The sequence below is a fragment of the Vombatus ursinus genome, unplaced genomic scaffold (assembly GCF_900497805.2).
Source record: "Vombatus ursinus unplaced genomic scaffold, bare-nosed wombat genome assembly UNPS02014786.1, whole genome shotgun sequence".
In the NCBI taxonomy this organism is placed as follows: Eukaryota; Metazoa; Chordata; class Mammalia; order Diprotodontia; family Vombatidae; genus Vombatus; species Vombatus ursinus.
The window spans coordinates 11,207,514-11,232,208 of NW_020954564.1; the positions used below are offsets into that span (position 1 = coordinate 11,207,514).

The following is a 24,695-nucleotide window of genomic DNA, read 5'->3' on the forward strand; positions in this document are numbered from 1 at the left end:
GCAGCAGGGTTAACACCAGTTAATACCAGTCCCATCTAGTATAAGAGAAAGACCAGTGAATTTGAGATAGAGGATCTGGGTTTGAACCCTGACTCCACTCATCATTTGTGTGACCTTGCCTAAATCATTTAATTGCTGGGCCTCGAGTTCTTCACCTTTAAAATGAGGCTGGACTGACTAGATGATCTTTATGGTCCCTTTCCTGTCTTGTTCTCTTAGGAAGTAGTGGTAGTGGCAGCATTTGAGTTGAGCTTTAAAAGATAGGTAAGAATTTAAGAGACATGGGAGGTGGAATGGGAGCATTAGGGGTGAGGGGAGACAACTTCAGTTTCACAATCTTGATTCCAGTGACCCAAGAGAAAAAGAAATGGTATCAACATTTTCTTGCATTTATTCACATAGAGAAATAAGAGTTGCTATAAATCATAACATTGCCTTCAATACAAATAAATAGCTCTGGTTTCTAAAGGAAACAGCTCTATATAATTCAAAGTCAAATATTCTCAAAATTCCTATTAAAAATAGAAGACTGGTTTGCACTAAATAAGTCCTACTTCATCCCAAACCTGCTGGGGATACCATCCATAAGACAATGGCCAGGCAAGCCCTCCCATCTTTCTGAATAAGAAGGGATATCACTTGCACCAAAGAGATGTCTTTACTTAATTGCCAATATGAGCTACCCTAAAGATAGCTCAAGAGAGACACTTAACCAGGAAGCAAACAAATAAACAAGCCCTCTCCCATACACAAGGTTTCTCTAAATCCAATACATCCTAAAGCTATACTATACCATGATGCAGTTATATTGCCAAGAAGCTTCATTTCTGATATTCAACAAATATAGGAAGGCTTGTGTTGCTTTAGAAAAAGAACATGCTTTATTATAAAGAAAAAGGGGGAAGCTCTTGACCATAAAGTTAGGTGTCACCCAGAAAAAATCAATGACTTAGAGGAGTGAACAAGCTACCCAATGAAACACTTGGCCAAAATTTATCCTGAATAACTAAAATTGTGCTGGCAGAAACACCATCCCCATTGGCTTCACGGTTACTTAACTTTTTATCTTTCACCACGAGGGCTTTTCAAATCCAAATAAAATAGAAGACAAGCAGGTGGGTTCTATGTATGAAAATTAAGCATATTTGCCAGAATAGAGGCTGTCCTCCTAAAGAGATTTCTTCTAAACAAACAAAAAACCCCCAACCTGGATTATAGGCTGTGTTCTAGGTTCAGAGGAAAAAATACAGCTTATTCAGACCAATACAATAAATTTTAAGTCATATAGCACTTCTTATCAAAGAAAATTCCTAAATTACTAGGCCAATGACTGAAATACCTATTATACAAACTCCCTACTCCTTCCACTTTCTTTATCCCCAACTCCCTTCCCCCACAACACAGCTTAATCTCTGCTACTGAATTAAAAATGACAGATTAGTAGAGAGGGTGTTTGACAAGGGCTATCTTGGCCTTCATGTTTGCTAAAAGAGTTAATTCATTTTACCGCTCATGAAGATGGCCAAAATATAGTTCTGAAGAAGGTATTCTCATGCTATAAAACTCCCCTGGCAGACTTCTAATTTCTAAAAGTTTCTCATTAACATTCTTACAGTTGTTAGTTCCTTGTGCTAAACAGTATTTTTAAAAAAGATACATTCCTAGTTTGACAAAAGGTTTTCAAGACTGAATTGTTATGTTGGTGAAAAAACATCAATGGGCTCTATAGATTTATCTTCTTTAAAATAGTTTTCAGACATCCACCATACCTTCCTATTTGGAATTTAAAATATAAGAAAAAGAATGCTGAAACAGATTAAGGACCTGCTCTCTTTGGCAAAGAACTTTTCCTTTTCACTCCTTATCTGAGGCATTTCCATACTGTAAAACTTTGGGGACACCTATGAACACAATTAAAAAACAGAACCTCAAAAGTAGTCTCTGGCCACCTTTCACCACCCACCCTGACTGCTGCCCTGAGGTGTTGAAGACATTTAGACAAAGCAGAATACACATTTTTTCACCCCACCCGATCCCTACTTCTTTAGAAAATGAGTACTTTGACAAATTTCGTTTTCTAGGTTAAAATAGTCAGCTTCTCTTTGTCTGGTATACTGAATAATATTTTTGGACTCACAAAATGCAAACAGCTCAGTCAACTAGAGTATCCCTGTGTTAAAGTCAGAGCTCTGGATGCAATCCAATCTATTCTGGATGGTATTCAATTCTATACATACTTTGGGCAAGGAATAGCCATAAGAAAAGTTTAAAATGCCATGTTACAAAACTCTAACGTTGTGATTGTGCTCTTGGATAGTACCATTTAAATCTACAAAGTACAAAGGCAGAGGATTTTAGGTGTATCAAGCAGTTTTCTTTGCTGCTACAGCTCTTTCCAACCATCATCTTCGAGACTTCCAAGCAGTTCGGGAGTAAGGACTAGTCCTTTTTTTATCTGGTGGTTTAAAATAGGAATAAACAGGGGCTGCTGAGTATTCAGCATCAGGGTTTTCGGCCATCATTTTCAGTTTGGCTTCGATTGCTTTTATCTTTGCACTGACACTGGAAAAAGAAGAGCAAAGAGTTCGTGAATCAGTGATGGAATGATAATAATAAGAGCTATGATTTCTATAATAACCCAAGCTTATAAAATGCTTTCATCACAGGAAATATTAGTATTCCCATTTTACAGATGTCAAAAACTGAGGCAAAGAGAGGTAAAGTGATTCGCCCAGGTTCAGGCAGATAGAGAGTGGCAGTGTGCTGTAGTGAATAGAGAACTGGTTTCAGAGCCAAGCAAATCTGGGTTCAAGTCCTACTTCTTAAACATACTAGCTCCTGGACCTCCAACAAGTCACTTAACCCCTCAGTGATCTAAGCAGAGGAACCTCTTCCTTAAAGGGAAATCTCCATATGAATGAGATCATAGCTTTAGTTCCTAGTCCCAAGAAGATAATGTGTGCTGGAGCTGAAGCCTCAACTCAAGTGTTGCTACTGCAACTCCAGTTTTCTTTTCACTTTACTCTGTTGCTTCTGCTATCTGGAAAAGGGGCTCAAATTTTACGGCTTCCTCTCATTGCAGAATAAAGTACATATGAAGAGGACAGGACTGAGTCTGAAATCCACAGACCCAGGGTGGAGTTCTGGTTTGGACATTTACTAGTTTCATAACTAAGATTAACTCATTTGTTTGTTCTAAGTCTCAATCCTCCTCTATAAAACAGGGATAATAATTTCTCTCTGACCTACCTCTTAATGTTGTGAGGAAACCCCTTTGTAAATTCAAGTACTATGGAAATGTGGTAGTTATCATAAGCAATGGAATTTTCAGATAGGAAGACTTCATATAGGTATATATAAAACAAGATGTTATTAGAGTAGAAATACTGTACTTTGAACAGGGATAATGATACACCATGTTGCTTGACCTGGGAGTCAGGAAAAATTGAAAATGTGGTCAGCAAAACAATAGTTATCATGGATTGCTGATATGACAGCACAGTGAGATGGAATACCATTATCCTTTGCACCACTGTCAAAATAACATTCCCTATGAAGAGATGTGGTTGTCAGTACTCTGCTTAAAAATCTTTAGTGCCTCCCTAGTAAAAGTCAAACCATTCTTCTTGGCATTCAAGCCCTCCACAATCTGGTGCCATCCCACATTTCTACCTTTCTCCCTCCTCTCTGCCTTCTTATCCTTCCAAGAAAACTGGATGAGACTGTCCTTGGAATATTTCCTGTTCTCTCTTGCCTCAAGCTTTACTAATATTATTGACTAAGCCTAATTCAAATGCCATGTTCTCCAGGAAGCCTCCTGTGATTTCCCATTAGCTAGCAACTTTCTTTTTCCATTCAGATCTTACATGAGATTTTCATATCCCTTTAATGAACTTATGTAATACTGCATATAACAAAATATCTATACTTACATGTGTAGATAGATGTGTGTATGTAATATATTTTTACTGCTATTTGCATAACATCTTATCTCCCTACTAGATGATAAACTTTATTATCTTAACTAGCACCTAGCAGTGTTCTGCACATAGGACCTAATAAATATTTGTTGGATGAATTACTTTAATTGTCTTATGATGGTCTCTTCCTGAGTCAACAAGCAAGTCAACATACTGGAGCCCGTCTGGAGAATTTCTAACTCATTTTCTCATTTACCCGTGTGCCTTGCCACCTCTCCTCCTTCTGCTGTTAGCAGGTTACTCCTATGTAAGAAACAGAGGAAGATCATGTGGTGCTAACTTCTTGCAGTCTGTGGATTTCCTTTCAAGTCTGGGACTCTGCTTCCCTGAATCTGACAAGTCAAAACACCAAGTTCATAATGAGTCTCTTTGGGATATCTGTCACTAAGCAGTAGATGTCTTCTATCCTTAGAGCTTGGGTCATACTCCTTCAATTCCACTTATGGAAAAACTCTCTCTCTCTTTTCAAGGTCCAGCTCAGGTGCCACCTCCTCCAAGAAGCTTTCCTATACTCTCCAGGTTAAAATAATTTCTTCTTCCTCAAATTTGCTTAGAGCACTTTGTTGTACCTCTCCCCTTTATATTGATCACACTTACTTGTGCACATGTCATTATCATCCCTATTAGACTGTATGCTCTTTGTGTCATCCTAGGCAAATCACAGATGTCCTAAACTTCATATTTTTATCTGTAACATGAGTATAATAATAATTGTGCTACTTCCCACAGAGTTGTAAAGAAAGTGCTTCATAAACTTTGAAGTGCTTTCTAAATGTGAGTTATTTATCCAGTACTCTGCCCTTAGCAGGTACTTAATACTGAACTTAATGCTCTGCAAATGATAGAGTCCTGGGAAAGACCAGAAAGACAAACTATTCATTACCTTTGTTGAGCTTCTAAATGATATATAGCTTAAGATACGAACTGAGTCGTGAGCTCATGAGTCTACATGGAGAGGAAACACAAACTTGTGAACTGAAAAAACAATCTTGGATATTATATAAATCTGTAATAGGTCTACAAAAATCCATGGGCAATTGGGGAATGTCATTTCCCTGGAACTTCTGCCACTTGGATACAAAGTGCAGGCAAACAATTCTCCATAAATATACATGCATTTTAATGACAGATAAAGTTGATGTTTTCTGTGTAGAAAAAAAATCATAAGGTAACTACGTATTTGTGCAATGTATGGATGACAACAGCTCACGCCGACATTGCTATTTATAGTGACAAAGCGCTTGCCTGGAAACTCTTAAGTGGGAGATCCAGGACTCTTGACTCCTGACACTGGTCTTTCCTTTTCACCTTATTTCCTCCCTCTAAAGAAATCTAAAAGGCAAAGTAAATATGACTTGGAGATTGAAAAAGAGGGGAGACATTTATGAGAATGATAGCCTGGGATAATGCGAAGACCACTGGATTCAGAATCTCAGGACAGGGGTTGAATTCAAGTCCTGCTTCTTATTAACTATGTGATCTTAGGAACTCATTTTCCTTATATGTAAAACGAGCAACTTGGACAGATAATCTGTTCCATCAAGCCGTAAATTAATTCTATGATACTAGAATGCCTCACATTTATATAGCATTTTTATAGCTTATAATGTGCTTTTTGGGAAGCTAGTAAGTAGCAGAGCCAATACTTAAGTTCAGGTTTTCTGATTCCAAGTTTGGGGTTCTTTTTAGTATCAATCTGGCTGCCTCTCAAGAAACTAGAGACAAATTATTTTTTAAAAATTTGACAATATACAAGAAACTACTCTTTTTTAAACTTTGTATCCCTAACGTCTAGCACTACACTTGAGGTGCTTAATAATATTTCTGAACTGAATTATAACACAAAAGAGATGGTATTCTACTTGAGGAACTTGTATACTGTGGGGAAATTTAAAATAAACACATGGGGCTAGGTGTTAGAAATACAAATACAAAGTAAGATAATCCTTGCCCTCAAGGAGCTTACATTCTACTGGAGAGGGACAATATGACATAACACGATCTCAAATAAGTAAATATTTGAACACATATAGAATAAATACATGAAGAATAAACACAAAGTGATTTATCTTAGGAGTAGAGGGGAAGGCACTAACAACTGGGGGAAAGAGGAAAGGCCTTTGGAAGATGACATGCAGATGCGCATGGGAGATGGGATGTGAAAAGACACAGAAATGGGATGAGGACAACAGCAAGTAATCCAGGATGAAGGAGTCAAGGATATTGCTAAAGTTATGAACCTGGGTTACTGGAATAATTAGCGGTATGCTTCTGACAGAAAAAGGGAAGGCTGAAAGAGGGGTGGTCTTTAGGGAATTTGGGACATTATTGATTTTGAGTTATCTCCCGAACAATCAGTTTGAAATGCCTGATAGCCAACTAATGAAATGAGATTGAAATTCAGGGGAAACATTGGGGGAATTATTGACATAACGATGATATTTATAGCCATGGGAGCTAAAGAGGTCACCACCAGAGAGAAGGTGGAGAGAGAAGAATGGGAGACAGAACCTAGAGGAACACTTATGGTTAGGAGTGTGACACGGATGATCGACTAACAAAAGAGTTGGAGAAGTGGTTAAACAGGGAGGAGGAAAGTCAGCAGGGTGGGGTCATGAAAAACCAGAAAGAAGAGAATAACCAGGAAGATAAGGTACGCAAAAGTTTCAAAAAGCTTAAGAAGGATGAACACTGGGAAAAGACCATCATATTTAGTAATCAGGAGATGATTAGGAACACTGGAAAGAGAAGTTTCAGTCAAATGATGAAGTCTGAAACCAGGTTGCAAAAGGCTAAAGAGTAAATGAAAGAATCATAGACATCTTTTTCTAAGAGTCTGGCTGACAAAGGGGGGTGAGGTATAGGATATGAAAATTTGAGGGGATGGAAGAGCCTAGTCAAAGTTTTTTTAAGGATAAGGGTGACCTGGGCATGTTTGAAAGTAGTAGGAAAGGAACCAGTAGATAGAAGTTGAATATTTGGGGGGGGGAGGGTGTGATTAAAGTTGAAATCTGTTAGAGAAGAGGGTTTGGCCTTGGCAAAAAAAGGGCCTCTTCTTTTTCAGAGCCTGGGGCAAGGAGGTGAGACTAGATAGACGATGTCAAGGGGTTTTGAGATCCAGAAAAGTGGATGAAAGGCTCTTGTTGAATGGCCTCAATTTTCTCAGCAAAATAAGAGGAAAGGTCCTTACCTGAGAGAGAGAGAGGGAGAAGAGAAAGTATGAGAAGTCTGAGGAGAGAAAAGGCTTAGAAAAGCTTTTGCAGGGAGTAAGGGAAGCAACTAGAAAGGAATAAATGGATTAACTTGCTTCAGTAAGGGCCCAGTTAAAGTTGGATAAAATACATTTATAAGGTACCTAGTCAGCAGGTCGAGTGACTTCATCTAGTTCCAATTAACAGCATGTGTGTAGGAGTGGAAGCAATGGAAGGTAGGAAAAAGCTAGGAATAAAGTATGACAAGGGATGAGAATTGATAGGACCCAGGGTTGAGGAATTTCAGAATAGAGGGCAGTATAGCATCAAATTAGATAACTATAGGGTCATGGCTGGAGAGAGGGGGAAGTGAAAGTAGTAATGGGTAACGGCTAGAAAAATTACTGAGGGGTGGAGGGATTAGTGGTTTGATGATAGGTTTTAGGACAGTCTAGAGTCAGAATGTGAGGCAACAGGAAGCTACTGAAGCTTCTTGAGCAGTGAAGTGACATGCCCAGCCCTATGTCTTGGGACTATCAATTTTGTTTCTATGTGGAAGATGGATTGAGAGGGGAAAGAGTACACACAAAGAGACCAATCTGGACATCTTTATATTCACCGAACAGTTACCAACATGGAGAGGAGGAAATAGATACTTCTTTATGATGAGGTGGAAAGTTACTCTGTCGGGGCAGCTAGGTGGTGCAGTTGATAGAGCACTGGCCCTGGAGTCAGAAGGACCTGAGTTCGAATCCAGTCTCAGACCAGACACTTGACACTTACTAGCTGTGTGACCCTGGGCAAGTCACTTACCCCAACTGCCTCGCAAAAAAAAAAAAAGTTTGCTTTGTCATGAACAAATATCAAAGACAGACTACAACATGGGGATGATGTTTTGCAAGAATGTGAAATATAAAGCCTTACCTTAAGTTGGACTGAGTGGGTTCAGTGCTTGATGATGGCTCAAGACTGATTGGAAGGATTTTGTCATTCTTGTTGTGATCATATCTCTGAAAGTAAGGAAAAAAAGGAATTATTTCATTTCAGCAATGACTACCATATAATACTAATACTAATTAGCATTGATATAGTACTTCAAGGTTTGCAAAGCACTTGCACATATTATTTCATTTAAACCTCACAACAATTCTTTGAGGTATGTGCTATTAGCAGCCTACTTTACAGGTAAAGAAACTGAGGCTGAGAGGGTAAGTCACATGTCCAGGGGCACACAACTAGTGTCTGAGGTAGGATTTGAACTCAGGTCTTCCTGACTCCAAGTCCAACAATCTATTTATTATGCCTACCTTGCTGCCTTTAATTTGAAGCCTGAAACTAAGAAGTTCCCAGCCCATATGCTAGTTAAATTTAAAATTCTTTCACATTTTGACTAGATGCAAAACAATACACTGCTCTGGTTCCAAACCATTAATTTTAGAAACAAGATGAAAAGCTGATTTTGATATGGGCTGTTTTCTTTTGGCAGGAAGTTAGGAAGTTTTAGTTTCAAATTCACAGATGATACCAATAAACCAATACAGACATCTCTTATATCCTATTCTTAAATTCTAATTTTACTATTTCAACTTTAACATACTGTTACACCTGGATTCTTTCCACATTCACTTTGTCTATTCACAGCTCACCTCAAAATCATGGTCAGAAATATTATGCTTGGAATTTTACCTATGTTTTCTGAATCCTGAAGTCTCCACTGGTTTGAGATGTGTGGAGAGGCACAAGAAATAGGCCTGTAGTTACTAGAAAAAATTCTATGGTGAAAGAGAAATCAGACTGTCAGAGTTGAGAGGGACTTATAATAGAGAATATTTTGAGCTATAAGCGACCTTAGAATGTTACAACAGGAAAAGACTTCAGCACATAGATGCTGGAACATACACTGTTACAGCTGGTAGGGATCTTATGACAAAGAATATCGGAACACAATATGAGCTCTTGGAAAGAATCTAAAAATATAGCCTGTTAGTGCTGGAGGTTTCCTAAGAGGTCATGGAGTCTCAAGTCCACATTTTTTTTTTGTCTGACCAGCACTTAAGAGAGTCTCTTACATATAGTAGGTGCTTAATAATGCTTATTGAATTCAATTTTTATAGACTGGGAAACCATAGCTCCGAGGGAAACTGGATATCTGAGGAATTTCCATATGAAAATAAGTAAAGTTTTCCCATGAATAGTAAACATAGCATGATATAGTAGACAGTTTACTAGACTCAGGAGTCAGGAATACCTGGTTTCAATCTGGCCTTTGACATGTATGTGGCTTATATGACGGTGGGTAATTCACTTAACCTCTCTGGGCCTCAGTTTTCTCATCTGCGCAATAAGGGGATTGGACTAAATGGCCTCTAAGGTTCTTTTCAGCTCTAAGTTTATGATCCTAAAATGTGAAACAGTAAACCAGGAGTCCTTGGAGCTTTTTGTTGTAGGGACACAATGCAGAAAAAGCAATGCTATGAAGCAGAGTCTTTCAATTGAAACAGAGAAATGACAATTTCCCTTGTTAGCATTTTTTAGTAGGATGCAGAACATGGACATAACCACTAGTTCAACAAATGTGCTCTAGTGAAGAGCACAATCTCTGCCCTCAAGGAGTTAAAATTCTATGAGAGGAAGGCAAGAACAACACACACAGATAAGTAAATATAAAATATAACAATTTCAGGGGCAGGGAGGGAGTGTACAAACAAACGGGTGATCAGGAAACACCTCATGTAGTGGATGGCACTTGAGCTGAACCTAAAGGGGGGGGGAGGGAGCTAGTCCAAGAAGTAGAGGTTATGATAGCTTTCAGGCCACTGCAAGCATGGGAGACAGTTTGTGCTAAGGCACAAAGACGAGAGGTGAAATGTTGTATAGAGGGAACATCAAGGAGGTCAGCTTGGCTGTAATATAGAGTATGTGGGAGAAAGTAACATGAAATCAGTCTAGAAAGATAGGTTAGAGATATTGTAAAAGCCTTTAAATGTCAAACAGAGAAGTTTATATTTTAGCCTAGAATTAAAAGGGAGTCAGTGAAGCTTGTTGAGCAAGTAAGTGGAATGGTCATACTGTTACCTCAGTTTTCTCATACAAAAATGGGGCTAACAATACTTGCTATAAATCCTGAAGTGCTATGGAAATGCAAGCTGTTATTATAATGTGCCTTCCTCACCCTTGTGAGGAGGCATAGCAAATATCATTTTACCTATTTAACAGATGAGGGAACCAAGGCTCTGAGATGTGAAGTGACTGGATCATGGCAAAAAACACAGTGTCCGAAATGGAATCTGAACTATATCTCCTGATTCCAAGTCTAGCAGTTAACAAGCATTTATTTGGTGCTTGTTGTGTGCCAGGTACTGTGCTAAGCACTGGGAATACAAATACAAGCAGAAAGAAAGACAGACCCTGCCCTCCAGGAGTTCACATTCTAACATCAAGGATAAAAGCTTAATTAAGAGGTTAATGGTGTATTCCTAAAGAGGAATGAATGGCTTGGGCCCTTTTTTTTTCTGCACCAATAACTGGCTAGTCTTGAATGGCAATATCTGCCCCTGCTGTCAAAGCGCCTGGACCGTTGTTGTCAGTCTTCTACATCTGAGATGCTTATGTCTTTTTGTTTCTGTTGAATGGGATTCACCTTGACTTGGGCATGTGCCCATCGTACCACCAGCTTCTTAGATAGGGCCAGCTTGCCATTGAGACACTGGATCGCTTGCTCTGCTTCCTATACAGGAAAAAGACCCATGTTAGTAAATAAAGTAAATGTAGGTTTGGTTAGATCTATTATCATAGGGTGACTTCAATTTGGGGAGCTGAAGATGACTGGCAGAACTGCTTTTAACAAGCAACTGACCAATGGCAAAGTGATACAGTGGAGAGAACACTGACCTGGGACTCAGGGAACCTGGGTTCTAGCCCGGGCTCGACTGCAAACTTCCTTTGTGACCACAGGCAAGTCACACTTGCCTCCACTCCACCCCCCCTCCCCGGCTCGAGTTTCCCCATCTGTAAAATGAAGGAATTGGATTAGTTTCTAAAGTTCTTTTCAGCAGTAACATTCCATATTCTAAGGTCCCTTTCAGCATTGAAAATCTAGGCTTCAAGGCTGCATCAAAAAACAAAAACAAAGAGTGGTACTGCCATGCATTTTTATCATGAGGCCCTTCACAGACTATAAGCCAATATTTCTTAGGGAGCCAGGGAACTCTGTCGTAGAGCTGAACCCATACTTTGCATTCTAGTAGTGCTTTCAGATGCTGTGGGAGTCAAGGAAACTCTGGGCAGGAAAAAGCAGAAGTCAGTCAAGGAGACTAGGCAAGAAGGTGGTTGTGTGACTCAATCTTTGCACCTGGTTTTCAGAAACAAATGCTTTCAACTAATGAAAACACCCTTCCTTTTCAAGGAGCAAAGAAGTTGAAAGGAATTCCTGAACCTGGATATTAGCTGGCCTAGGTCACCCCCAGGAAACCTGGCTGTATGTTCCTGCTCTATCAAACATCCTTGCCCAATATGTGTTGACCAAGTTAAGATCTGAAGGGCAATCAGCCAAGTGCCTATTTCATGTATGTACTGGGGATGAAAAATCCATTGAGTGAAGGGAAAGTATTGAGAAAGAAGAGGTTATGATAGAGCACCGGAAGAGTTTTCTTTTTTTGCTTATGTCCCAGTTCTGTCTTCCTGGGTGTCTGAAGTACTGTCTACCATCTGGAGTTGGCCAATGCTACCCCTTCTTGCCCCATCACATAGCACACATGGCTAGACAGAGAGCCAAGGGAAACTTTGTTTTTCATTTCTACTTCATAATGTGAATGGCCACTGTGCTCTGTCCACTTCTATGCTATATATACTATTGTGCAGGACTTTTGGCATACCGTATTGAAAATACAGATACTAATGCTTTCATTGATCACTGATACGAAAGTAGTTTCATATTCACTGTCTCATTTTATAGTCCTAAGTCGTAGTAAACAATAGTCAAAATGGGTATTACTTCTATTTTATAGACGAGGAAACTGAGGGGCAAAGAGAGGAAGGGGCTTAGTCCTGATCACATGGTTAAAGCAAAGAGTCACAGAATGTATGGTTGGAACAACCCTGGAGAGGCCACCTAGTCTACCCTTCATTTTACACAAGGGGAAACTGACTCCTGGAAAGGGAAGATGACTTGCCCACCATTTTGGGATCTTACCTGGGTCCCAGATTTCCAGGTCAGAACTCTTTCCACTACACACACTGTCAATAAGTCATGCAGTATGTCCTCTGAACACTGAGACAGTGTTCTCTCCAGCTTCCTTGCCAAAATGGTGGCCGTTTTCAGTGATTCCGAATCAAAGAAAGTACCCATCACATTCTAATATCTGGGAAAAGTCAAGAAGAGACCTAGAGTATACTCCTTTTTAGGAATAACTGCTAAAAGGTAATTTTTTTTTTTAGTTCAGCTCGCTCAAAAAATTACTTAGCAAAGTCCCTTATGCGGCAACATTGTAATGTGTAGTGTTTCTATTTGCAAAGCTCATGATCTAAGCTAGCCCTCTCAATGGAACGAGGATTTAACATAAGGGAAAAAAAGTATCATGGCTAAAATTAAGATTGTTTCTTGCTCTCCACATACTCACATTTGTGCATGTTCCTAGAGGGCTTGGGGGTAAGGAGTGAATGATGAACCAATCATAATAAAATATGGTTTGTGGGTGGCGCCCCACAGAACTCTAATACCTCAAGGCCCAAAAGCAAAACTAGCTTTGTTGGCCAGCCCTCGAAGGGATGACTGAGACTGCCTCAAAACTGGAAAAGACAGTTTTATGCCAAACACTAACACCCTCTGGCATTCAACTTGGAAAACAGGTCAGTAGCCTTAGACCTTGGGTCCAAAACGTGCCCCTGCAGGAAGTGAATGAATTAGTTTCAATGAACACACTGGAGAGACAGCACAGGTACCTGTTTGGTTTCAAAGTTGACAAAACAATACCCTCGGGGCTGTCCTTCCAAAGCACCAGATTTGTGGAAAAGAAAGTCAAATTGCTTTACTTTGCCAAATTTCTGAAGGAGTTTGAGGAGGTGATACCTGTTGAGAAAAGAATAACGGTCAGGGACAACATGCAAAGAATATGCCACACTCTGACTAGCTACTTATTATGAAATGGAAAAGGCCAAGGGGACTGAGAGGAAGATCATTTACTCCACAGATGCTCAATTCTAACAACCTTAATCCACAGTGAAAGTCTGTTTCTGTAGTGCTTTCCTCATGACAAATCTTAGAAAGTGTGCGAATACAAAGAGGTCTAAACTTTGAGTCAGAAGACCTGGGTTCAAGAGGTGACTCTGCCACCTACTGCCTGTGTGACCTAGGGAAAATCATTTCTGTTTTCTGAGTCTCAATTTTCTCACAGAAAGGCATTTACTAAATGCCTATTATGCGTCAGGTGCTGTGCTAAGATTGGAGATACAAAGAGAGAAGTCCCAGGCCTCAAGGAGCTGACATTCTAATGGGGGAGACTGTCTGTACCCATAGAAGTAATAGAGAATAGATACAAAATGAATCCAAGACAGTTCAGGGGAGGGATTCACTAAAATGAGGGAGAAAGAACACGATTTAGAGGAAGAGCACATGAGTTAAATTCCCGGTTGTTATTTACTATGTATATGATTGTGAGCAAATCACTTCCCTTCTCCAGGTTTAGTTTCTCTGATCTAGAAAATGAGGAGATCCGGACAAAATGATTTCTAGCCCCTTTCAGCTACAAATGTTATGATTTTATGATTTCCTTTATTATATAATAATCTTTAGCTCTGATATTTTGCAATTCTAGTCCAAGTATTATGCTCATTTTACTGACAAAGAAACCAAGACCCAGAGAGGTATAGCTTGGTTATTGATGCTACTAAGTTCTGAAGCCTGAACTTGAACCCACAACTTCTGACGCTATGTTCAGCTCTACCACACCCTTCTGACTCTTAACATTCCACCCTTGCCCAATGATGTCCTATTTTGTTTGGCAAACAAAGTTGTTTGCCTCTACTTGGAATTGTGACTAAAATTATTGCAGTTCTAACATAAAAACAACCCCCTCCCCCACCCGCAACCAACAGCTGTCTGGCCTGCAAGCTCCATTTGTTTTCCTTTTGGACAAGGACTCAAAAATAGTGTCGATTTATTTATTTTTAATTTCTTGGCAGTGGAGCGATATTTGTAAATAACTACAATACCACCAAGAACAAAACAAAACAAAACAGCTTCACTCCCCTACACACACACACACCCCCCTACACACACACACACACACCCCTACACACACACACACACACACACACACACACACACCCCCCACACACCCACATACCCCTAGAAAGCTTTTCCCATCAGATAAGGACTCTTCTAAAAGTCCAATCACCATCGGTAGCATTTCCATAATGGTTTGAGTGCTCTTCCCTGATGTGAATGAACACCAGGACAATAGTGAGCCCCAAACTGAGTGGCTGGCTTGGTGTAGAGCTAGGGAACAGTGCCAGCCCCTTTGAATCATCCCTGAATAATCAGCCAGATACATGGGCTGTTGAAGAGCTGAGATCATGGAGAGCCAAGGAAGAAATTTAATCCAGACAAGGGTGTTCACCCCCAAGCTCTTGCTTGCTTCTTCTGCCCCTCACCCCCTCTCTCTGGACTCCTTACTCCAGAAACTGTTTGGTTTCTATAGAGCTTTTTAAGTTATTCAAACAGATGTGGCCTCAACAGGTTACCTCGGCCAAGCTCAATTTCCACTTCCTGTCATCTGATGTCGAGGGTGAGACAAACCAACAGCTCTCCCATTTCCTTTTCCGCTGGTCTTCCTCCTGGCACCCTCCACGCTATTCAAACTGAGAGTCAAGGCTCTCTCTAAACAATGCTGTCCCTGGGATACTAAAAAGGTATCAGACCACATGCTAAATCTGTTATTACTGGGAATTCTACCCCATAGGGAGCTAGTAATGTTGTCATAGCCTCATTTACGTTCTTTTTTTTTTCTAGGCAAAACTCATCAAAAAGGTTCCTAAGTAAGGGTCCCTTTAGGGAGGGTGGAAGATACAAAATGGAATTTTGTCCTTTGCATAATCTGATACTGATAGACATGAACAGCACATTTTCCTGAGTTCCCAGGGGGCAAGGAGACATAACACAGGCCTAGTACTGGATTTCAAGCTCCCAAGGCACACTGCTGCTCCAGGTTACTTTTCTAGCCTATTTCTTTTCACATTGTTATACAATCCAGCCAATGAACAACAATCTAGTTCCCAATCAGGCTCTGCATTATCTGTCTCTATGTATTCACATAGGCCATAGCCCATTTCTGGCATGCCACACCTCCATCACCTTAAACTTTGGGGATTCTTTTCTTTCTTTAACATTCCTCAGGTGCTTCCTCTTCTATGAAGCCTTCACTGATCCACTAGGATAGAAATGATTTTTTCTCCTCATTTTTTCCTAGAGCACTTTCTCTCAATCTCTTTCCCCCATTACACTCGACTTTCTTTTTTTCTTGTTTGTTTTCCTCAACCTGCAAGACCACAAACTACCAAGGGGACTATATCCATTTGGCCTTTGTTGTTCAGTGCCTAACAAGGACTCTGCACATAGTAGGCACTTGAAAAATTTCTGCTGAATTGAACTGGTATTAATCCATCTTCTTTCAGGGTACTTGGGAAAGGCAATACAACTATTTAAGTCCTCTTTTCTCAACTGCCCTTGCGATACTATGTGCTAGTGAGAATGTGGGAGCTAAGTTCCCATGAGGAAGGAAAGAGTTATTATACACACTAAATATAAGTGGTGGTTTTACTCATTTTTCTAGAAATGTATGAATTGTACGTGGAGTTTGTAGACTTCACGGATGAGTTATATAAGCCTCCAAAATGCCTTGGCTTTCAGCTACAGCCTCTATATATGACACCCATTCAAACCACTGCCTTACCAGTAACTCTCTATTTTGTGCCAGCAGTTGTATAGTCAGGTCAAAGCAGTTTCTTTTTTTTTGGTAGGTTTGTAACTGACCCAAGAGCTACTATAGGTGGGTCATCTTTTCTTCAGCTCTGTTCTGCTTAGTAGCAGGAAGGTAAGGTGACGGGCATTTCCTAGGAAATGAATTTTATTCTAATCAGAAAGAAACATGCCGACAGATTATTCTTTGAAAAGCTGTAACAAACACATTTTGCCCAAGGAGTAAGACCTTAAGAGTTCAGGAACATCTGTGAGGTCTATGTCTTTCAACTGCTCCAGGATCCTTTTCTTGTCTGATTATTTCTCGAAATTATCAGAACACTGGAACAAAAGGAATTAACTGTTTACCATTTAGCTTCCTGGAGATGGGGGACTGCAAACCCTGATAGTGGACAAAGCCTGAAGAGGCTCATTCTCACATCTGCAAGCACTTCTATCTGCCAATGAAGTGGGGAGGGGGGAAGGGGAGAAGGAGAGCTCATTAGTCATCAGAAACTGGCTCCATTTAATGAGCTGTGGTCATCACAGTATTTAACTATAGAATTACAGCAGAAGATAGCTCTGTGTCACCGCCTTAGAGAACGTGTCTCTCACCCTGTGGTGACAGTATTGGCACTTTCTCAATATACAATTGTGGGGCTAGATGTAGAAGTTTCTGTGATATTGTACAACCTGGCTACAGTCTTAGCCCACACAAATTCTTAAATGTTCTCTGGTCCAACCAAACTGGATTCCCTGCTGACTCCAGAACACAACCTATATATGCTTTTGGGCCTCTGTACCCCTCAACACTCTCCCCGTGAACCTCCAATCAACGCTTGCTGATACTTTACTGTCTTCTTCAAGACCTAACTCAAATGACACCTCCATGATGTCTTCCTTGATTTCTCACAATGGAAGATGATTTTTCCCTCATGTGACTAATTTTATAGTACTTTGTATTCCATTTATATTATAATTTGTCTTATATCTTTTCATATAGATGTCTCATCCTCCTTTCTACTAGAAAGGAACTGTATCCTATTTATTGTAAACGGCCAATATCTTGGTGTAGTGGAAGGTTGCCAGGGCACAGAGTGGGTATTTCTGGGCTCGAATTCATCATATCTAGCTGCTAACCTGAGCAAGGCACAACCTCACTGAACTACATTTTCCTCATGTGAAATAGGGATAATGTGTGGTATAGGAGAAGAGTATGGGGGTTAAGAGTTAGAATACCTGGGTTTGAATCCTGGTCCTAAAACTGATTACTAGGTGATTTGGGGAAAGTTTACCTAAATTTCCCTGAGCTTTAGTTTCCTCATATATAATGACCTCAGTTTCCATCATTTCCTGAAGCTTTAAAATAAAATTTCAACCACACTAAAATTTTTGGGATACTCTATGTATATACATTCACATAAATACAGACACAGAAGGCAATAGATGACAAAGTCTGGGGGAAGATAAAGTTGAGAAACTACATCTTTCTTCCTACTTTATTGTAGATTTGGAGGACTAGGGGTATGGAAAACTGCATATACTGTCAAACACAGTTGTTAAAAAGAGATGACTTGATGGGCAGAGGAGAGGGACCATAGGATCATAGGATCAAAGATTTAGAGCTAGAAGGCCAACTCTATCCCTTTATAGATGAAGAAATTAAGGCTCAGAGACCCAGGATCATGCGAGTACTAAGTGGTAGAGGTAGATTTTGAATTCAGGTCTTTCTGAGACCAATGCTTTATCTATTATACTATCATGTTCAGAAATGAACAAAAAACATCAACAAAAATAAGATAAAATTTTTAAAAATGTTATGGGAGGTCCCTGGGGTGGGTGACTGGGGGTAGGAGGCAATTTTCTATATTGGACATCAAAGGCAGCTTCATAGAGGAGGTAGCATTTCAAAGAATTGTAGTTTAGAAGTGAGGTCTCTGAGGTCATTCAATCCTACTCAAAACTGAAGCAATAAAAGTCCTCTACAACAGGTATCAAACTAGGGGCTTTCAAAACTCCCTGGCATGGCCAAAACCAGATTAAAACGTGATAAGGAAATGTTTAACAAAATAAAAAAAATATAATACAGCATAGATAACGTTAATTTGTGGTTTTCTAAGTCAATATGAAGGCTGCAGGGATCTGTTTCTATTTGGGTTTGACACCACTGCTCTACAAACATCCTCCAAGTGTTATTCAACCATTACTTTAAAACTTCCAGGAAAAGAATACTCAATTCTTCATGTGGAAGCCCACTCCAATTTCGAACAGATCTGATTATTAGTATGGTTTGTCCCTTCACTGAGCCCAAATCTATTTCCACTGTAACTTCCGCACACTGCTCCTAGTTCTGCCCCCTGGGGCTAAGCAAAACCACCATACTCCCTTGTTCATACAACTTGGGCTTTAAAAGTATGGGTAGGATTTCAACAGGGTTTTTCAGGGTGGAGCTTAGGGGACTATCACAGCCATCTTACACACCACAGTTTATAAGATATGCTAGAATAATGACAGGCAGGGAGCCAAAACTCAATGAGAAGGGGCATCTGTCATGGTTCATGTAAAAGAGGAGGAAGAGGTGTGGAAAAGATCAAGGATATGAGTAGGGAATCAAGATAAGAAGGGGATGTGGAAGGAGAATGCAGCAGGAATTAGCCAGTGATTTGTGGGTGACAAGGGAAAACTTCATGCAGGGCAAAACTCAGTATGAAGCACAAAGAAAGTATCAGCAGGAAAAATCTGGGAATGAATGCATTAACTAGGCCAATCAGGCCCCAAGTTGTACAGGTGACTAAATAATTAATATTATCAGCTGGAAGGGAACTAGGGTGCAAAGGTGGGAAAGCGGCAAATCTGCATCATCGATGCTAGCTGCATTAATGGATAGGAACACTCAATGACTCAACTTTTGACCCATGTGAAATAGCAAACACCCATTGGACCCTTCCTGTTAGATACCAGGACACCTTTAGAACAACCACCTTATTGCAAGGAACTATATTAGACACTGTTTCTACCCTTCAGATTTCCATTCATATAGGCAGAGTAGGGAATGAGAAGCACTGGGTATGTTGGAAAGAGCTCTTCTCATTGGCAGTCATTAATCAAGAGTACCACCTAACACAATCCTGGTTGGATATTACATTAACTGCACTAATAGGTCAATAAAGCACAAGAAGAAATAGCAATAGAGATGGAAAAATCAGATAAAAAGATTGAGTGCTGTAAGGAACCTTAGACATCATCTAGCCCAACCTTCTCATTTTACAGATGAAGAAACTGAGGCCCAAAATGAGTCAAGAACTTGCCTAAAGTGAGAGGTCACAGTAAAATACTGAGCTAAGACTAGAATCTGGGTTATCTGACATCATATCTAGTATGCTTCCTACAGTACCATATTACATCTCTGCATCCATGTCAGGGTCTTGATAAATGAAGTTAACAAGCCACAAGAGCAACTGACACTGAAACTACCACGGCTTTTACAGTGATTTGGTGATAGCTAAGATTGATCAATTTTGAACTAGGGCAAGTTACAAGAAGTAAAATCAGAAAGGCAGCATAGTGTAGTGGTAAAAACATTGGTGTCTGAATCTTCTTTTGAACTGAATCAGCATTTCATTCCTTCAAAGCTCAACTCAAGTGCCATCTCCTTCAAAAGGCTTTTCCCAATTCCCTCTGTTGTCAATACCCATTGCCCAATCAGGACCATGTTGTATTTCCCCAGCAGAATGCAATCTTCCTGAGGGCAGAGATTGTCTCACTTTTGTCTCTGTATCTCCAATGCATAGCATATAGGTGCTTAGTAAGTGCTAGCTGCATTCTCCTGTCATTATATAGTTGCTGTCCCCATCTCACCATTACTAGGAAACACAAGACAAACTTCAAAAGTTAGAGCTCCAGAGTTATCCAAAAGTTGAATGAACTGCTTCTGGAAGTGGTAGGTTCCTCCTAACCGGAGGACTTCAAGGAAGGTCTTGATAACTATTTGTTGCATGTGTTGCCATGTAGATTCTTTTTCACCAGGAGATTGGACTGGATAGCTGCTGCGGTCTCTAGAAGCTCTAAATCCTGTGGCTGAAAGTGCTACAGAAATGAAAATGGATCCTGACCCATATACAATCGCTTCCTAGCCATTTGTACCTTTTGATCCTGGCTCAAACCCTGGCTGCAGCATGGCCCTCTTCTGTTTCACCCTTCCCCTCCTCCTAACTGTCCTTACTGTGGGATCCTTTTCCAATGGGAGCTGTTTCTGGCACACAGTATGGTCTGAATCCCCGCCCCCCAAGACCATTATTTATCACGACAATCAAAGGATCCCTTATGGGGAAAAATAGTCTCCCTCTTTCTCAGTTTCCCCATCTGCAAAACAAGGGTATTGGAGCCTATCGTTTCTCAGGTCCTCTACAACACCTTGTGTGTACGTGAGCAAGTCATTTCTTATCCCCAGGTCTCAATTTCTCCCACTGTAAAACAAGGAAATTGGACTCTATGATTTCCTAGGCCCTCTACAACTCTATGCTCTAAGGCTTTTTTCCAACTCTAATTTTTTAATGTTCTGTATTCTAATAGAACTATGAGATAGGGTAATAAGGCCCTTTTCCACTTTATAGCAGGAGGATGTGCTCCTTTTGGAAATGATTTCATTACCTAGGGCATATTTCTGGAGGAATAGTTCACTTTAACTATAGAGTAATAAATATTATTTTTCCTGAGTAGCAGAACTAGGGAGAAAATCTTTAGCAAGAGTAACATAAAATTTTAAAAAAAGTTCAATAACAGAAAATAGATCACAAGAACACCAGTCGAAGTCATGTCTCCCAACCCAAACCATACAAAAGATCTGTAACATATCCAAATTCTCTAAGAGAATAAGGGCATCAAGAATGGGAAGAATATGATACAAGGGTGAAAGATATATTAGTTTTTGAAGTTTACTGGCTTCAAGGACCTTCAGAAGTAAAGATTTTTCAAAGAATTAACAATTTGCCACAGTGTGCCAGTTGGGATGCATTGTGTGGTGTGAAAAGAACATTTTATTTGGTATCAGAAAACCTGGTTGTGAATTTTGACTCTGCTACTTACTAGTTGTGACCTGGGACAAGCCACTTCATCTCTTTAGACCTCAGTTTCCTCATCTGTAAAATGAAAAGTTTGGACTAAATGACCTCTAAGGTTTATTTCCACTTTAAATCATAATGAACCTACAGTTTTAAGGATTCCTATCCTGCTGGCTTGCCATTGAAAACTCCAAATTTACACAAAAGATAGGATTAATAAACATGCCAAATGCATATTAAATCTTCAAAGCAGCTGGGGGCTAGGGGTGGGAGGAGGAGACATACCCTCAGAAAACCAAAATGCTTATTTTTCTTCAAAAAAATTCATCAATATTTCTGCCTCTGCACCTTTACTCATGTTGTTCTGTCTATGTCTGGATTGCCCATTTCTTCCTTTTCCAGTTCCCCTCCCCTACTCCAATTTCAATTCTATATTCTACTTCTACTTAAAAGAGCAGAGCAAATGCCACATCCTCCAGGAAACCTTTCCAACTCTGCCAGCTAGAAAGGATTTTTCTTTTATCAGATCTAGCATTTTATACTCTGCTTACGCACTCACCACGTTTGAATGTGTGTTGTTTTCACAGAATCACTGATTTAGAGCTGCAAGAAAGCTGCAAGGGTTGACCTAGTCCAACTCCCTCATTGTATAAATAAGGAAGCTGAGGCCCAGATGTGTAAAGTCTATTGATTTATATCCACGTTTCATTCTCCCTAATAGGTGCAAACTCCTTCAGGGCAGAAACTGACTTATTTATCTTTATGATCTCCCAGTGCCTAGCAGTGTGTTCTGCACCCAGCAGGCTCAAAACTCATTTATTCAATGAGCATCCCTTCCTCACATTAAAATCATCACTTACAGTTGTTGGGAGAAAGACACTTAGACTCACTCTGTGATCTTGGGGTCCAGGTTGCCGATCCATAGCCGATGCCCCTCTTGCAGAGAACCCTCTGAAAGGATAGATGCATTCTCCAGGGGAAGAGTTTTGGTTTCTGCCTCCATCAATCCCTGTGGAATTTTAGATGAAACAAGGGGAGGACATTCAGTCAGGAAACTAAGATATACGTAATTTTAGGGGGAGGGTGGGTAAGGTGAAAGTGGGGTGGGGAGAAGGGAGGGTGAAGGAGAGAGAAAGGAGAAAGGAGAAACCAAAATATAGTCTCTTCCTTCCTGATCCCTTGGTAAGTCCCTCTAAGATTATTGTCACAGGAGCAAAGGATTTAGTCCTAGAAGGGACTTTAAAGATCACAGGATCACTAATCTAAGCCTTAAAGGGATCTTAATAATCACTTAGTCCAAACTCCCTTCTTTAAAGGAAGAAGCAACATTAAGTCCAGAGTAGAAAAGTGATTAGCTCAAGGTCACATAGTTTTAGAACTGGGATTTGAATCCAGGTCCTCTAACTCCATATCAGTCCTCTTTTCACTATAACATACTGCTTTCAAAACAAAGTGGTAAGACTAGATGACTTCCTGAAGTTCCCTCTCAACTCTTAGGAGTTATGACTGACCAACTAATTTGAGCTACTCTAACCATAAGGCCTCAGCACTAATACCCCAAGGACAGCTCCTTTGATAGCTCTGGCCAAGAAACTCTCCATATGAAGTACTGAGAGTGAATAGGTAGAATGTCATTAGAACCTATGGAGGCAGCTCAGTGGATAGAGCACTGGCCTGGAGTCAGGAAGACCTGAGTTCAAATCTGACCTCAGACACCTACTAGCTGTATGACCCTAGGCAAGTTATTCTGTTTGCCTTAACCCACTGGAGAAAGAAATGGCAAACTACTCTAATATCTTTGCTAAGAAAACCCCATGGACAGGATGGTCCATGGTCTCACGAAGAGTCAGACATGACTGAACAACAACTTAAGCCTGGTGTCTGGAGTAGAAGGTTAGTTGGGCAGTTAATTTCAGTTCAACAAGTGTTACTCAAAACAAATGTGAAGGATTTGGCATGGGGATTTGGGGAAGCTTCTTCCAGATGAGACTGCATAGTGGGGCATCTGAAGGAAAAATCAACAAACATTTATTAAGTGTTTACTATTTCTCAGGTACTGTCCTAAGCACTAGGGCAAAAAACAGTCCCTGACCTTATACAGCTTACATCCTAATGATGAAGACAATATGTAAATAGCTACATACAAGATACATATAGAGTAGATAGAAGATAACTTTATAGAAGAAAGCTCTACCAACCTGGGGAGGCAGGAGGAAGGGGGACAACCAGGAAAGGCCCCCTGAAGAAAGTGGGCTTTGAGTTGAGCCCATTGAAACCTTTGAGCTTTGAAGGAAGCCAGGGATTTAAGAGTTGGAGGAGAGGTTAAAGACCATTCCAGGAATTGAGGACAGCCAGTACCAAAGTACAGAGCTGGCAGATGGAATGTTGTGTTCCAGGAATAGCAAGAAGGACAGTATGACTGGATTATAAAATTTGTAGAGGTAAGTAAAGTGTATAAAGTGTGGAAAGGCAGGAAGAGGCCAGGTTGTCAATAACTTTAAATGCTAAACAAGGTGTTTATATTTGATCCTAGAAATTAATAGGGGGTCACTGGAATTTGAGTAGGGTGTGTGTGTGTGTGTGTGTGAGACACAGTCACTCTTGCACCTGAGGAGAGATAGGGGAATGGACTTGCTCTTTCCCCTGGCCTCAGTCCTTGAAATGTCCCATGTTACCCAAGGTTGTACATCGTTCAAGATCACTGGAAACTTCTTGGTAGGTGTGAGAACACATATGCCACTTCTGGGAACTAAAAAGGTGACTGACACACCCTACATTTCAGGCAAGAGGGCCTGTGGTTCTCAGCAGTATGTAAACTCTTTTTGTCCCCCTCTTTTTATCCAGAAAGCCTTGCACAACGCCAGCCACACAGTGGGCAATTAAACATGATTGTGGACTTGAATTGGTTTATGGAAATCTTCGAAGAAATGTGTTGTTTCAGTCGGAGATGGATTCTTAAGGATGGTTAGGATTTAAAAAAAAAAAAAAAGGATGATGTAAAAGGAGCCAAGACCATTCAGAGCAGTGTGCTATATTAGGGAGACTGGGAACAGCATTTGAAGGGTAGGAAAGTGTAGGAGAACACAGCAGTAATAAAGACGGGGGTGGCGGAGAAAAGGTGTATATATAATAAATGCTTGGGGAACTGAACTGAAGAGAAAGGGAGGAGGTGAAGATGGAGTGGGAAAGGGAACTGTGCGTGGAAGCCGCCATAAGGGGGTATAGGAGGGGCAGAGGACAGGGGGATAAGCCGGGTTGGGGGTAGGAGCGTGGGGGGCAAGGAGGAGCAGTCGGCATGGGAAGGGCAGGAGGAGGAGGTGGCTGACAATCAGCGGGGGAGTTCCCGGCGGGCCTCAACTCACCCTCTGGGCTCAGGCTTGATCCCCTCGGCTCCTCCCGCCGCAAGGCGGCTTCAGCTCGGGATTCCACCACCTGACTCCAACCTCCAGGCCCGGACCCCGACCTCTCTTCTTCTCTTTGACTCCGCCACAGCCACCAGAAATGCGCCTGC

General features: G+C 40.6%; 1 protein-coding gene across 1 annotated transcript; it reads right to left on the minus strand.

The window, feature by feature from the left end:
• Positions 1-368: 368 nt before the first annotated feature.
• Positions 369-24,679, minus strand: LOC114047092 (probable RNA-binding protein 18). The gene is made up of 6 exons (XM_027867804.1): positions 24,547-24,679; positions 22,075-22,193; positions 13,112-13,238; positions 10,812-10,898; positions 8,096-8,181; positions 369-2,562 (listed from the first exon to the last, which is right to left on the minus strand). The coding sequence occupies exons 2-6, from the start codon at positions 22,185-22,187 to the stop codon at positions 2,403-2,405; spliced, it is 573 nt and encodes a 190-aa protein (XP_027723605.1). The 5' UTR covers positions 22,188-22,193; positions 24,547-24,679; the 3' UTR covers positions 369-2,402.
• Positions 24,680-24,695: the final 16 nt, after the last annotated feature.